Source organism: Tenrec ecaudatus, chromosome 10 (genome assembly GCF_050624435.1).
Source record: "Tenrec ecaudatus isolate mTenEca1 chromosome 10, mTenEca1.hap1, whole genome shotgun sequence".
NCBI classification, from domain to species: Eukaryota; Metazoa; Chordata; class Mammalia; order Afrosoricida; family Tenrecidae; genus Tenrec; species Tenrec ecaudatus.
The window spans coordinates 66903487-66918840 of NC_134539.1; the positions used below are offsets into that span (position 1 = coordinate 66903487).

General features: G+C 41.4%; 1 protein-coding gene across 1 annotated transcript; it reads left to right on the plus strand.

The window, feature by feature from the left end:
* Positions 1-300: 300 nt before the first annotated feature.
* C10H9orf40 (chromosome 10 C9orf40 homolog) lies at positions 301-6834 on the plus strand. The gene is made up of 2 exons (XM_075560535.1): positions 301-867; positions 6245-6834. Exons 1-2 carry the CDS (start codon positions 487-489, stop codon positions 6404-6406), a joined length of 543 nt encoding a protein of 180 aa, XP_075416650.1. The 5' UTR covers positions 301-486; the 3' UTR covers positions 6407-6834.
* The last annotated feature ends 8520 nt before the right edge of the window (positions 6835-15354 follow it).

Below are 15354 nucleotides of genomic sequence, written 5' to 3' on the forward strand. Positions count from 1 at the left end.
GTCTTCGGAACCCGGGTCGCGTCGGGGTGAAGCGCTGGGCCGCTCACGGAAGGATCTTCCCTCAAGATGTGTCGCCTTAGAAACCGGAGAGAAGCGCCAGGCGACGCCCCTCGGCGGGCTTCCCGGGCCCTTTAATAAACCCGCCGCGGGCCTTCCCGCCTCTCTTCGCGTCGTGCACTTCCGGCCGCGGAGACGCTCGGGAGCGCGCCTCGCGAATCTCCGCCAATCAGCGGCTCCGCGCGGCCGGCGCGCGCGCGCGCATTTGTGCGCAGGTTCGAATCTACCCCTCCGCGGTTGCTCCCTCCCAACGTCCGGGTCGCAAGGAGGCGGAGGGCGGAGTCGCGCGCGCCTGCCGCCCCGCCCCCTCAGCCTTGGCGCGTTCCTGGCCGCCGCCTCGCCCTCCGCCGCGCGCCGTGCCCTCGGCCTCGGCCTCCGCTCGGCTTCCCGCGCCGGGCCGACTCGGCTCCACCCGCGCTCCCGAGGCCCATGGCCAAGCGGCGTGCGGCCGAGCCGCTGACGTTCCACGTGCCTTGGAAAAGGCTGCTTCTCCGCGAGTTCACTGAGGAGCCGCCGCCGCCGCTCTGGGACCTGCCTCAGGGGGCCGCGCATCCCCCCCTCGGTGACCCCGAACCGCCCCGAAAGCGCAAAATCGGCGCGGGGGCCATGGCCGAACCCCTGCCATCGCCCCGCAAACGCCGCGACGGCGGGAACGGCTGCGGCGCGGGCCGTGCGGCCCACAGCCCGGAGACTGGCGAGCCTCCCCCGGGCGCCCCCGGGCCGGGGGAGGAGCCCCCGAGGGGCGGCGGCGGCGAAGGGGCGGGGCGCGCGGGGACGCCCAGGGGCGACTGGGGGCCGGTGCCGAGCCAGGTAAGGTCGTCCGAGGGCTGGGTGCTCGCGATGGTGGGCGGGCCGAGGAGGAGGGCGCGGGACGTCCCGCTTCAGACGCCCATCTGCAAGGACGCGCCCAGAAGGGACTAAGCTGTGGCTGCTTGCCCGGGGACTGACGTCGGCGCGTTTTGGGGGGAGTCCCACCGACTAAGCATTTTTATTAAACTTTCGGAAAAGGAGACGGTCCAGTGAGGGACAAGGGGCTTGGCAGCTTCAAACCCGGCAACGGGTAAGGAAGCAGGAATGTGGGTCCCAACTGTACCCGAAAGAGGGTTAGCTCAACGGCAAGCTTCCCAGGAGGGTGTCAGGTCTTCCCTTGGGGTCATCGTTACGCCAAGTTTAACTGCGGTTATGCCACAAGTCACGATTTCATTCTAAAGGGGGTGACCCAAGCTGAACTCACTTTAGGCACGACAACGCTCACTTGATTTAGAGGCAGGACCTCTAAACTTTGTATAAACGCTGCTCATCCGCAGAAGGATCATGTTTGGAAATTAATAGGCTGCCAGACCAATGTGTGCATGAGAATCACGTGGGGATTTCACCTCAGGAATTGAACCTACCTCATTTCTGCACCTAAGAAGGTCTGGCTTGTTCTCATTGGCAGTCTTTATTTATTTATTTTTCTCTCTCTTTCTTTTTACTATTTTATTGGGGGCTCTTACATCTCTTGTTACAATCCATGCATTGATTGCATTAGACATGTTTGTACACAATGTTGGCTTCATTTCTAGACATTTAAAAAATCATTTTATTGGGGACTCATACAACTCTTAACATCATCCATCCATTCTGCCAAGCACATTTGTAGCCATCATCATTCTCAAAACATTTTCTTTCTACTTAAGTCCTTGGTAGCAGCTCATTGTCCCTCCTTTCCTCCCTCACAGACCCTTGATAATTTATAAATTATTTTGTCATTTCTTACACTGTCCGACTCTCCATTCACCCACTTTTCTGTTATCTGTCCCCCAGGGAGGGGGTTATATGTATATCATTGTGATCCGTTCCCCATTTCTACCCCATGTTTCCCCTTACTCCCCTGGTATCGCTACTCATTGGTCCTGAGGGGCTTATCTGTCATGTATTCCCTGTGTTTCCAGCTCTTATCTGTACCAGTGTACATCCTCTAGTCTAGCAGGATTTGTAAGGTAGAATTGGGGCCATGATAGTGGGGGGGAGGAAGCATTAAAGAACTAGAGGGAAGTTGTATGTTTCATCAGTGCTATACTGCACCCTGACTGGCTCCTCTCCTCCCGGTGACCCTCTGTAAGGGGATGTCCAGTGGCCTACAGATGGGCTTTGGGTTTCCACTCTGCACTCTCCCCTCATTCACAATGATAGGATTTTTTCTTTTTTGATGCCTGATACCTAATCCTATCAACACCTCATGATCACATAGGCTGGTGTGTTTCTTCCCTGTAGACTTTGTTGCTTCTCAGCTAGATGGCCGCTTGTTTATCTTCAAGCCTTTAAGACCCCAGATGCTGTATCTTTTGATAGCTGGGCACCATCAGCTTTCTTCACCACATTGTTTATGCACCCGCTTTTTCTTCAGCGATCATGTAGTGACGGTGAGCATCATGGAATGCCAGTCTAATAGAACAAAATGTCCTTGCATTGAGGGAGTACTTGAGTAGAGGCTACATTGGCAATCTTTATATGAGACTTGAATTATGGTAAGGACAAATTGAATTAAATGTAAAGTCCAGACTAGATTTCAGAGATTTAGTATGAAAGAAGGAAAGTTTAAATAGCTCAATTTTATGTCACACATTGGAATAGCCTTTTGGGATATTAGATTAAATACATGATATTAAAACAAGCCAACTTAATTTCCATTTTTAATATGGCTGCTACTACTACTTCTCAGTGCCATTGAATAGGTTTCCAACTGTTGTAAGTGAGACCCTATGGGACAGAGTAGAACAGCTCTGGTCGGTTTCTGAGGTGAAGGAGAAAGGTTTCTCTTCCACAGATAGGTTTGAATCACTGGCCCCAGTGGCAAGCAGCACTATGCGTAACTTGCTATGCTACCAGGCCTCTGTAACATGATGACTAGGGAACTTACATTTGTGGCTAGCATGTTTTTATCAGAGTGTGCTGATTTATATCTAAGAATTTAAGTGGATCCCAAAGTAATGTAAGGAGCCTGAAATGCTTCAGCTACTACATGAAAGCATCTACCCTACTTTTTTCTGTTGTGTTCTTACAGAAGATGCTTTCTAAAAAGAATTGGGGTTCCTTTAGCATGACGTGTTCTTCATGGAAAATCCAATAAAATAATGACAGTTTTATAATTCAGAAAGATGTTTTATACATGATTGTGTTCAAACTACGGCCCGTGGGCCATGTGGCCCGCTGAGGACATTTATCCAGCCCGCTGGGTGCTTTTGCCCCGTTTTGTTTTTTTACTTCAAAATAAGATATGTGCAGTGTGCATAGGAATTTATTTATAGTTTTTTTTTAAACTATAGTCCGGTCCTCCAACGGGTCTGAGGGACAGTGAACTGGCCCCCCTGTTTAAAAAGTTTGAGGACTCCTGATTTAGACCATCATGGATATTTCTGAATGAAATTTCAAAGTGTAAATATTCAGTTTTGTTGGAATTTAGAAAGTATAAACCTTATTTAGACCTTTTCCTTCAGACTACTCATTTATGCTCAAAATCAATTTCAAACAGACCTAGAAATATAGTCACGCTGAGCTATTGGATATAGACAAGCTTTGTAGCTTGAAAATTTCCTTAGGCTATGGATCAGGTACCCCACCCATACATATTTTCATTCCAGAATACACTGCAGTATAACCACAAAATTGATACCAAATAAGTATTGAAATGACAGCCAGGCAAACAGAATTATTTAATAGACTGACCCACAGATGTCTCCTTAAATTTTACTTGCAAGTAGTATCAGTTTTTATGTTTTCATCAGTGACTTGACTTGACATCTCATATGAACAAGCAAAACACACGGCAGGGAACAAGTGTGCCTCTAGGATTTCCCTCTTCACCAAGACTTGCCACTTATTCTCTTTTGGCAAAAGCCCAAGAATTCTATCATATTGTTAATTTTTGTAAGAGCTGCTTTTCTTTGAAATGGAGGACATGCTGTCCAGCTGGCCTCCCGTTACCTGATTCCAGAGACAGACTACACCTATGCCCACACTTAACACTAGACTGTTATTAGCCAACGTTTTGCATTTACAACAAAAGTAAGAAATGTACTGTTAAACTGTTTTTTTCCCCCTGCTAATTAAGTTCATCTGGCAGTAAAGAGCACCAGGGTTTGAAGCAAGAGTGATGTTGGCATGATGGTCAAGGTTATATGTCAACTTTGTTGGACCGAGTCTCTGGTTTGTCAAATTGTGTAATGATGTGGCAGCTTTTTATTAATGACACCAGTCCTCTTTTGTGATTGATATGATGATTCTCCATTTTCAAGTGACACTCATTTTTGCATAATGATTTGGTCTTTGGATCTAAACCATGTTAAATGTGATGTGATTGTACAACATTTTAAGGATTTTATGACTACTTGCCAAGAGGGAACAAGATATAATAAAATAGCATTGGGTTCTTAAAAAAGTGTTTTCAGTTAATGTAGTGAATGCCCAGTTCTAGCCCCTTCCTAACCCCATGGTGTCTCATGTGAGGAATTCCTCACATGTGCCCACTGTCTTCCATGAAAGTGTAAGCTAGGCAGGATAATGGGAACTGCTCTTCTGTTCTGAAACCTTGGAGGGCTTCCTACATTTCTAATCTTTTCTGGGTTTTTCTTTTCTTCTTTTGATGTCCATCACGTCGATTCTGATTCATTGTGACCCTACAACCAGATGTGACTGCATTGAAGTGATTTTCTAATTGTAGTGTTATGTAGGCTCCATTGCTCTGTGCTGACCTCTACTATTAGACGTTTGAAGTAGAAAGTAAATAGAAATGTTTCGTGTAATTAGACTAGTATGACTCTTAGGCTTATTGGAATAGAATATTTAACCTTAATTTTCACCACAGTTTCTCGAAGTAGTTTGTTTCATATGTTTTACTGAAAAGGGAGTGGATAATTTGCACAATTAAAAAACCAGACTCACTGCTATTGAGTCAATTCTGGCCCGTAGTCACTGTGTGGGACAGGATAAAACTGTCTCTGTGACTTTTTAGACCTGTAACTCTTTACTGGAGTAGAAAGTCTCAGTTTTCCTCAGCAAAATGGCTGGTGGTTTCAAACTGCCGACCTTGTGGTTAGCAGCCCAAAGAGTAGCTTCTGTGCCACCAGGGCTCCCCCATAGGGAGAAAAATAGATCTTTACTTAAAATTTGATTTGCTTATTACAGTGACATTTTATTGGTGTATATTTGATTTGTATATGTCTATCCTAATATTCAGAAATTTTCACAAGACTAGTGCATTGAATGAACTGTCTGCTGAGATTCCCATGTAGATTGGTGTTTCTCTTTACAGTAACCATTAGCCATTGTTGAGCACTGAAATGCTAGTTTAAGTGGTGTTGGAAGTGTGAATAAGAGATACTACTGAGATTAATTTCACCAGTTTCCTTTTACTTTTTATGCTTATAAGAAAGCAAGATATGACAAAATAACGATGTATAAATTACCAAGGGCATATGAGGGAGGGGGGAATGGGGAGGGGTGGGGGGAAGAGGACCTGATGCAAGGGGCTTAAGTGGAGAGCAAATGCCTTGAGAATGATTGGGGCAGGGAATGTGTGGATGTGCTTTATACAATTGATGTATGTATATGTATGGATTGTGGTAAGAGTTGTATGAGTCCCTAATAAAATGTAAAAGAAGAAAAGAGAAAAAGATGATTAGGGCAAAGACTGTACAGATGTGCTTTATACAATTGATGTATGTATATGTATGAACTGTGAAAAGAATTGTATGAGCCCCAATAAATTGTTTAAAAAAAAAAAAGAAAGTGAAAAACATTTAATTTTAGTTTTATTTCTGTTGGGCAGTTCTAATATAAGAATTATAAACCTAAAATAAGAACAATACTGAATAATATATGTGAGGGGGCTTCAAGGTCAGGGAAGAAGAACTAAAAGCAGATGGAATTTTTCCCCCCACATTTTTTGTGAAGCCCTTTCTTGGAACTCTCTAAATAAATCTGATGTTCCTTCCTTTTGCACTAAGTATTTCTGAGATGCTTTTAAAATTATGTGCCACTTTGGAACTTTTTGTAACCTCAGATTCATGTTACAGTTAGAAATAAAACTATTTTGGGACATTTTCTTTGGTTGCAAAATGGGTGAAAATTGGGGGAAGTGTTACCTGAAAACCATTTTTTTCGAAATGACTAATGTGTTTTCATCTCTCCCTTCTTTCCCACAAAGCATAATGAAGAATTTTGGCAATATAATACCTTTCAGTATTGGAGGAATCCTTTACCACCTATTGATATGGCAGACATTGAAGATGACAGACATGAAGATAAGCTGCCAGAAGCAACACTTCAGGGCAAGGATGAGGTGGTTGAGATTGACATGGAGTCCTGACAAAAGTAGCTGAAGAAATGCCCTAGTGAATTTGAAGAAATCCTTCTCGGTGAATTCATGTACTCTTAAGGGAAAAAGTAGTTCTCCATACTCGAGAGTTGTTCTTGATCCTGAAAAACAAGGAAAGGTCAATTTAAAGATAAATGTCTACAGTTACTACTGAACCTCCTGATAAAGATTTGTTGAAGATATAGTGCAGTTAGGAAGTATTTTAGGTAGGTCTTCTTAAAAGACTTTTTTTTTTTTTTTTTTCAGTTTAGATTCTAAATGTGAATCTCTCCAACTTTATAAAAAGGGACTCTGGCAATGTTAGAATGGGGTGGAAAACACAAATAATATTCCTTTTGCCTACACCAAAAGGATTATTGGTAGACACAAAATGGAGATTGTTTTATAATAACTGTTATTAATAAAGTGCTTCCTTAATACCTTTGACTCTTCTTAGTTTAACTCGTCATAAATAGCACACGTACACATCTATTCACTCTGAAAATGTAGAAGATTGTTGCTGAAAGTTGATCCCAAACTACAAACTCACTGTCATTGAGTCCAGCTCACAGTGATTCTGTATGGCATTTCCAGGGTTGTAAATCTGTACGGGAGCAGATAGCCTCCTCCTCTCTCTCCAGAGAAGCAGCTGGGGTTTGAACCTCTAATCTGTGGTTAGCAGTCCAGCACTTACCTGAGTGTGCCACCAAGGCTCCGAAAACTTGATACTGTTTTAAAGTATCTTTCTAAATGTATAAAAATTACTCATTACCATTGAGTTGATGCTGACATATAATGACCCTATAGACCGGTAGACTTGCCACGGTGAGTTTTTGAGACTATTCTCTGGGATTTGAAAGCCCTGTCTTTCTCCAGAGGAATGACTGATGGTTTCAAACTGTTGACCTTAAAGTTAGCAACCCAAATGGTAACCACTATGCCACCAGGGCACCATCTAAGTGTAAAGTAGTATGAATGAAGATTTGGATATCATGTTTGCGTAGCGTTTAGTGTTCGATATTTGCTAAACAGTCATTCAGTTATTGGTGTTGTTTGCTTTCCAGTTGATTCTGACCCATAGAGATCCTGTGTACGATGGACTGAAGCACTGCTCTCTTCCGTACAACTTCTCAATTGTTCCTGTACACAATATTCAGCTTGTGTGTCATTCCATCTCCTTGAGGACCTTCCTCTTTTGCTGACCTTCTGCCAAACACGATGCCCTTCACCAGGGATTGGTCTCTCCTGACATAGTCAAAAGTATGTAAGACGAAATCTTGCCATCTGCCTATAAGAAGCACCCTGGCTGTACTTCTAAGAAAAATAGGTTTATCTTTTTAGCATTCTGTGGCACTTTGATTATTCTTCTCTAGCACCACAATTGTCTTCCTTATTCAGTTTCCAACTTTCACATGCATAGGATGCAACGGAAAAGAGGGCTTGTGCAGCAGATTTACCTAATGCATGTGTTTTTTGATCTCTTGACTGCTGTTGTCATGAGCATTGATTATGGATCCAAGCAAGACAAAATCCTTGAAAACTTAAACTTTTTTTCCATTTATCATGATCCCTATTGGTCCAGTTGTGAGGGTTTTGGTTTTCTTTACATTGACTTGTAATCCTTACTGAAGGTTTCAGTCCTTGATCTTCAACACGTACTTCCGGTCCTCACTTTCAGCAAGCAGGGTTGTGTCATCTACATATAGCAGGTTAACAAGCCTTGCTCCAATCCTGATGTCGCATTCTCCTTCATATAAGACCTTCTCTGATGATTTGCTCAGCATACGGAGTGAATAAGTATGGTGAGAGGATCAATCCTGACCACACACCTTTATTCTAAACCATGCTGTATTCCTTTGTTCCCGCAGTTGCCTCTTCATCCATCTTCAAATCCCACCTGAGTACAGTCCAGTGTCCTGGATTCCCATTCTTCTCAAGATTATCCATAGTTTGTTATCCACACAGTTGAATACCTTGGCATAGTCAATAAAACAAACATCTTTCTGGTATTTTCTGCTTTAAACATCTATCTGACATTAGCAATGATATTCCACATGTTCTTCTGAATCTGGACTGAACGTCTGGAAGTTCGCTGTCAATGTACTGCCTTTGGATGATCTGCAGCAAAATTTTACGTGGATGTGATATCAATGATACTATACTGTCCTTTAATTTGAGCATTCTGTTGGTTTATTTTTTTTTGGAATGAGTACACATGAATCTCTTCCAATGGGTCAAGTAGCTCTTCCAAATATCATGGCATACACAAATGAGTGCTACCAGCCCATCAGCTTGTGGAAACATTTTAATGGGTATTTCATAAATCCCTGCTGTTTTGTTTTTGGCTAATGCTTTCAGGACAGCTTGCACTTCCTCCTTTAGCACAATTGGATCCTCATGCATTCCTAAGTTGGTGAATGTGGACTAGTTCTTTTTGGCATCATGACTATTCTTTCCATCTTTGGATGCTTCCTACATAATTCAATATTTTGCCCTTAGAATTTTTCAATATTGAACTCAAGGATTGAGCTTTTTCTTGAGTTCTTTCCATAGAAAATATGCTGATTGTGTTCTTTTTGGTTTTCTCGATATTTGCACATTCTGTTATATTTCACTTTGTCGTCTTGAACTGCCCTTCGAAATTTTTTATTTAGCTCTTCGACCTCATCCTTTCTTCCATTTACTGCTTTAGCTACTGTACAATTAAGAGCAAGTTTCAGAATCTCTTCTTGCATTCACGTAGATCTTTCCTGGTTTTTGTTTTTTTTTAAACGACCTTTTGCTTGCTTCCTCAGTGATGGTCTTGATGTCCTGCCACAGCTCATCAGGCCTGTCATTAGTATTCAGTGAGTCCAGTCTAAAGATGTTCTTGAAATTCAGGTGGGATAGACTCAAGTTTGTATTTTGGCATTTGTGGCCTTGTTTTTGTTTTTCAGCTTTAATGTGAACTGACATATGAGCAATTGATGGTCTGTTTCACTGTCAGCCCCTGGCTTGATTTTAGCTGTTGATACTGAACTTCTCTATCATGTGTATCCACAGATGTAGTCCATTTGACTTCTGTGTATTCCATCTGAAGAAGTCCATGTGTGTAGTTGCCTTTGTGTTGTTTAAAAATAGGTATTTGCTATGACCAAGTTGTTGGTCATGCAAAATTTTATCATGTGATCTCCAGTTTCATTTCTATCACCAATACCATATTTTCTCTGTGATAAGGGTTGTATGAGCCCCTAATAAAACGTTTTTTTTTTTAAAAGATCATATTTTCCTATCCCTTCCTCTTTGCTTCCAACTTTTGCATTCCGATTACAAGTAATAATCAATGCATCTTGATTGCATTTCTGAATGAAAACAGTAGAATTCTTCAACTTCTTTGTCACTAGCTTTTGCGGTGGTGTATAAATTTGAATAATAGTATTGATTGGTTTTCCTTGAAGACAGATAGCTAAAATCTTATAGCCCAACAGCATTGTACTTGAAGATTGATTTGGCAGTGTCCTCTTTGACAGAAAATCCAATGTCATTCCTCTTGATTGTGTCATTCCTGACAGTAAATCATATGATATTCCAATTAAAACTGGCCAAATATGAATCCATTTCGGATCACTAATGTCAAGGATATTGATTTTTATGTGTTCCACTTAGTTTTTTATGGCCTAAAATATTCCTAGATTGATATATGCACATTCTAAGTTTTGAGTCATCCCTTATCCGAGGTTCTATCCCACTTGCGTCACCATGGTTGACTCCATTTTAAGAAAGCAGCTCCTCCTCAGTCACATTTAAAGTGCCTTCTAAACTGAAGGTAGGGGTTCATCATGAGCACTATCTCCTACAGTGTTCTGCTTCCATTCATTAGGCCTTTGGTAACTGACAATGTTCTGAAGCTGTGCTTAAGGCTTTTAGCAGCTACTTCCTCTGAAGTGGGCAGGCGATTCTTTTAAAAAAAATACTTTTATTAGGCGCTCTTAAACATCTCATCAGAATCCATACATTCCTCCAATGTGGCAAGCACATTTGCACATGTACTGCCATCATTGTTTTCAAAGCATTCTCTTCCCACTTGAGCCCCTGATGTCAGCTCCATATTCTCTCTCCCTCCCCTGCCCACCCTCCCTCACAAACCATCGATAAGTTATAGATTGTTTTTTCCATATCTTACATCATCCTCTGTCGCCCCTCCACACTTTTCTGTTATGTATTCCCCTGGAAGGGGGTTCTAGTTGATCCTTGTGATCAATCCCTCCTTTATCCCCCCACCCTCCCCTAATCCTGGTATCTCTACTCCTTGTTGGCCCTGAGGGGTTTATCTATCCTGGATTCCCTGTGTTACGGGCTCTTATCTGTAGCAGTGTGCATGCTCTGGTCTAATCTGATTTGTACGGTAGAATTGAGGTCATAATAGTGGGGGGAAGGAAGCACCAAAGAGAAGAAAGTTGTATGTTTCATCGGCGCTATACTACACTTTGGCTCAAATCTTCCCTATGACCCATCTGAGGGGATGTCCAATTGTCTACAGATGGGCTTTGGGTCTCCACCCCATGCCTCCCCCACCCCAATTTACCTTGGGTATGGTTTTATTCTGGGTCTTAGATGCCTGATAACCTGATCCCATTTGCACCTCATGATCACACAAGCTGGTGTGCTTCCATGTGGGCGTTGTTGCTTCTGAGCTAGATGACCACTTGTTTATCTACAAACCTTTAAGACACCAGATGCTATCTTTTGATAGCGGGTACCATCGGCTTTTTTCACCACATTTCCTTATGCACCTACTTTGTTTTCTGCGATTGTGTCGGGAAGGTGAGCATCATAGATTTAGGCAGGTGATTCTTCATTGTTATAGCTATTCTAGAAGCGCTGCTGAAACCTGTTCACTTTGGGTGACTGCTGGCATTTGAAATCCCAGTGACATAGATTCCAGCATCATAGCAACACACAAGCTACTACAGTAGGGCAAACTGACAGACAATTGGAGATAAACTGTTATGGGCAATCAGAAATGGAGAAAGAACAATTGGAAATGTTAGGAGCAGTTGAGTTGATTTCAACTCATGGCAACCCCAGGTGTCTGACAGTAGAACTACTCTATAGGATTTTAAAGACCTTTTTGTTGTTGTTTTTAAGTCATGTTAATAGGGTCACATACAACTCATCACAATCCATACATATTTCAATTGTGTAAAGCACATTTGTACATTCATTGTCCTCTTCATTCTCAAAATGTTTGCTCTCCACTTAAGCCCCTGGCATCAGCTCATTTTTCCCCTTCCTCCCCACTTCCCCCTCCCTCGTGAACACTTGATAATTTATAAATTATTATTTTGTCATATCTTACACTGTCCGATATCTCCCTTCACTCAAAAGACCTTTTATAAACAGATGACCAAGCCTGTCTTGTGAGGTGCCTCTGGAGTCAAACCACCAACCTTTAGAGCTTAACCGCTTGTAGCCACCCAAAGGTTTTCTAGTGAAATGTGATTAGATTCCATTTTGCTCCCTTTTCTCAGAGTATGAGGAAAAACATAATCACTCTAGGGTTTGAATTGCTTTAAGGACATAGCTTTTATTGTTTACTACTTTAGACTTGTAGTTTTCAACATTGACAGCTCTTCAAAAATCATTGCTAGGCCACACTGTTGAGAGATTCATATATCATCCTGAGTAGGCCTTGGGTATAACTATCTTTATAGATGTCAATCCTTAGCATCTCCGTGTTCCTTTAATGGGCTGACATGGCTAAGAACCAGACTAATGGTCATTTTTTTCTGTTTAAAGGAGATAACTAATTTGAGCTGAAGCAGTGCCTTAATTAGCTTTGTTTTTATTTTGTCCTGTTACTTTGTTACAACTAAGTTACTGTATTTTGTTTTGTGTTGACATAAGAGTGTAAGCTATTATCGTGATTAAGAGTTCAGGGTTTGCAATCATAAGTTTTTTTTTTTAAACGTTTTATTAGGGGCTCATACAACTCTTATCACAGTCCATACATATACATACATCAATTGTATAAAGCACATCTGTACATTCTTTGCCCTAATCATTTTCTTTTCTTTCTTTTTTTTTCCCTTTCATGCATAAGTTTTTTAATGCTCATTTTTCTTTTCCATGTATCATTAAGCAAGTTTTATCTCCAAACCTCAGATTGCTCGTATGTAAAATAATCTGGGCCAATAAGTAACATCATGATAATGGAGAGTTTATTGAAGTTATGGATTTCATTTTACTTGACTCTACCATCAATGTCCATGAAAGCAGCAGTCACAAAAATCAAACAGCCTATTGTAATGGGCACATCTGGAAAAGACCTCTGTAATATACCAAAAAGCCAGGATGACATGGTGACTCTAAGATGCACCTGACCCAAGCCATGGTATTTTCATTCAGCTCATATGTAATGGAAATTTGACAATCACGAGGACCAAAGAAAAATGGATATCTTTGAATTATGGTTTTGGTTAAGAATATTGAAGATACATACCATGGATTGCCACAAGTATAAGCAAATATCTCTTAGAAGAAGTATAACCACAATGCTCCTTAGAAGTGAGCATGGTGAGACTTCATCTAATTTACTTAGGACTTGTGATCAGAAGGAACCATCCATGAAGAAGGACATTATCTCTGGTAGAGAGTCAGCAAAGATGAGAAAGCTCTTCAACAAGGGATTAACTCAGTGGCTGCACCAGTGAGCTCAAGCAAAGCAGTGATTATGAAAACGACACTGGGCTGGGCTGCTTCTCTTCTGTTGCGATGAGTGGGCATATAACTGCAACAACACCCCTATTAAGTGTTACACAAAGTACTCTGTGTGCACCATAGTATACAAGCCTCACAATTATCTGTAAGGTAGGCTCAAAATCACACACAAAAAATGTACTGTCTATAGTTGCATGTCCACATTACATTGACTGCAGTTAGGAGTTTCAGGATAAGAATTGGGACTGAACTGGCAAGGATAACCAAATCAATGGGAAGCAAGTAGAGGGCTTTGGAAGAAGTAAAATGGCAAGCAAGCTTTCCTTCTATTTGGCTTAAGTAGTAAGTAGTTTTTGTTCACTGTTCTAAGTGCCTAGAACAGAATCTGGTATATATTGCATTGTTAGGTGCTGAGAGTCATAGTGCTGACTCTTAGCGAGCCTGTATACAACAGAATGAAACACTGATTCTGTGCTAGCCTCACAATTTCAGGTTTGATTTGATTCTTACAGACAAAGTAGCTGCAACACTGGTGCATATTAGTCAATCTATGTTGAATGAACAAATAAGTGAACATTCTTATCTCTTGATAAGTTAATATCAGCAATTTTACTGCTAGGAACATCTTTAAAAGGTAGGCCATTTACCCAACGATATATGAATGAACAAAAGATTTGTTGCAACATTGATCAAATAGAATTTTTAAAATGACCTAAATATTGAGTGTAATTAGATAAAACTGAAATTCTGTACAACATCTGCACATATTGACTAGAAAGCATTAGATATTTTTTACGTGATAAAGACAATTTTGTAGTGTGAATCTACATATATTTGTACACAAATGTTTAAATACTTAACCAGAGGACCAAAAAGAATAGGAAGTTATTGACTGGTTACCTCTAGAAAAGGAAATTGTCATTTTTGAGGAAGATTGGGAATAAAAATTCTTTCACATATTTCTCTAATTCATGTGTGTCTTCTGTTTACAATATCAATGTGAAATTAAATAAATAAAGGTGTACAAAATTAAAATAGTACAGAAATATAGATGGTGGTAAGTGAAGGTCTCTTGTGAAGTCACCCTCTAGAGATAAGCACAAAACCAAACATTACTGCTGAATCAATTGTGACTCATAGCAACCTTAAAACAGGGTAGAACTGCCCTGTAGGGTTTCCAAGGTTCTGTAATCTTTGCTGAGGCAGACTGCCACATCTTTCTCCCACAGAACTCAAGGGTTCTAAACAACCCTTCAGTTAAGTACTTCTGTTACTGGTTCAATTTTAAAAAATCATTTTATTGGGAGCCCTTACAACTCATCACAATCTATACATATATCCATTGTGTCAAGCACATTTGTACATTTGTTGCCCTTATCATTCACAAAACATTTTACTTGAGCCCTTGGTATCAGCTCATTTTTCCCTCCTTCCCCGTCCCCCTCCTTCACAAACCCTTGATAGTTTATAAATGATTATTTTGTCATATCTTACACTGTCTGATGTCCCCTTTCACCTATTTTTCTGTTGTCTATCCCCCAGAGAGGGGGTTATATATAGATCCTTGTAATCGGTTCCCCCTTTCTACCCCACCTTCCCTCCACCCTCCCAATATTGCTACTTTACCACTGGTCCTGAAGGGATCATCTGTCCTGGATTCCCTGTGTTTCAGGTTCCTATCTGTACCAGTGTACATCCTCTGGACTAGCCAGATTTGTAAGGTAGAATTGGAATCATGATGGGGTTTGGGGGAGAGGAAGCATTTAAGAACTAGAGGAAAGTTTTGTGTTTCATCGTTGGTACACTGCATCCTGACCGGCTTGTCTCCTCCCTGTATCCCCTCTGAAAGGGATGACCAGTTGCCTATAGATGGGCTTTGGGTCCCCGATCTGCATTCCCCCTCATTCACAATGATATGATTTTATGTTCTTTGATGCCTGATACCTGATCCCTTCGACACCCTTTTGATCACACAGGCAGATGTGCTTCTTCCAAGTAGGTTTTGTTGCTTCTGGGCTAGATGACCTCTTGTTTACCTTCAAGCTTTAAAGACCCCAGATGCTGTATCTTTTGAAAGCCGGGCACCATCAGCCTTCTTCGCCACTTTTGCTTATGCACCCGTTTGTCTTCAGCATTTGTATCGGGAAGGTGAGCACACAACAACATGATTTTTTGTTCTTTGATGTCTGATACCTTATCCCTTCAACACCTCATGGTCACACAGGCTGGTGTGCTTCTTCCATGTGGGCTTTGTTGCTTCT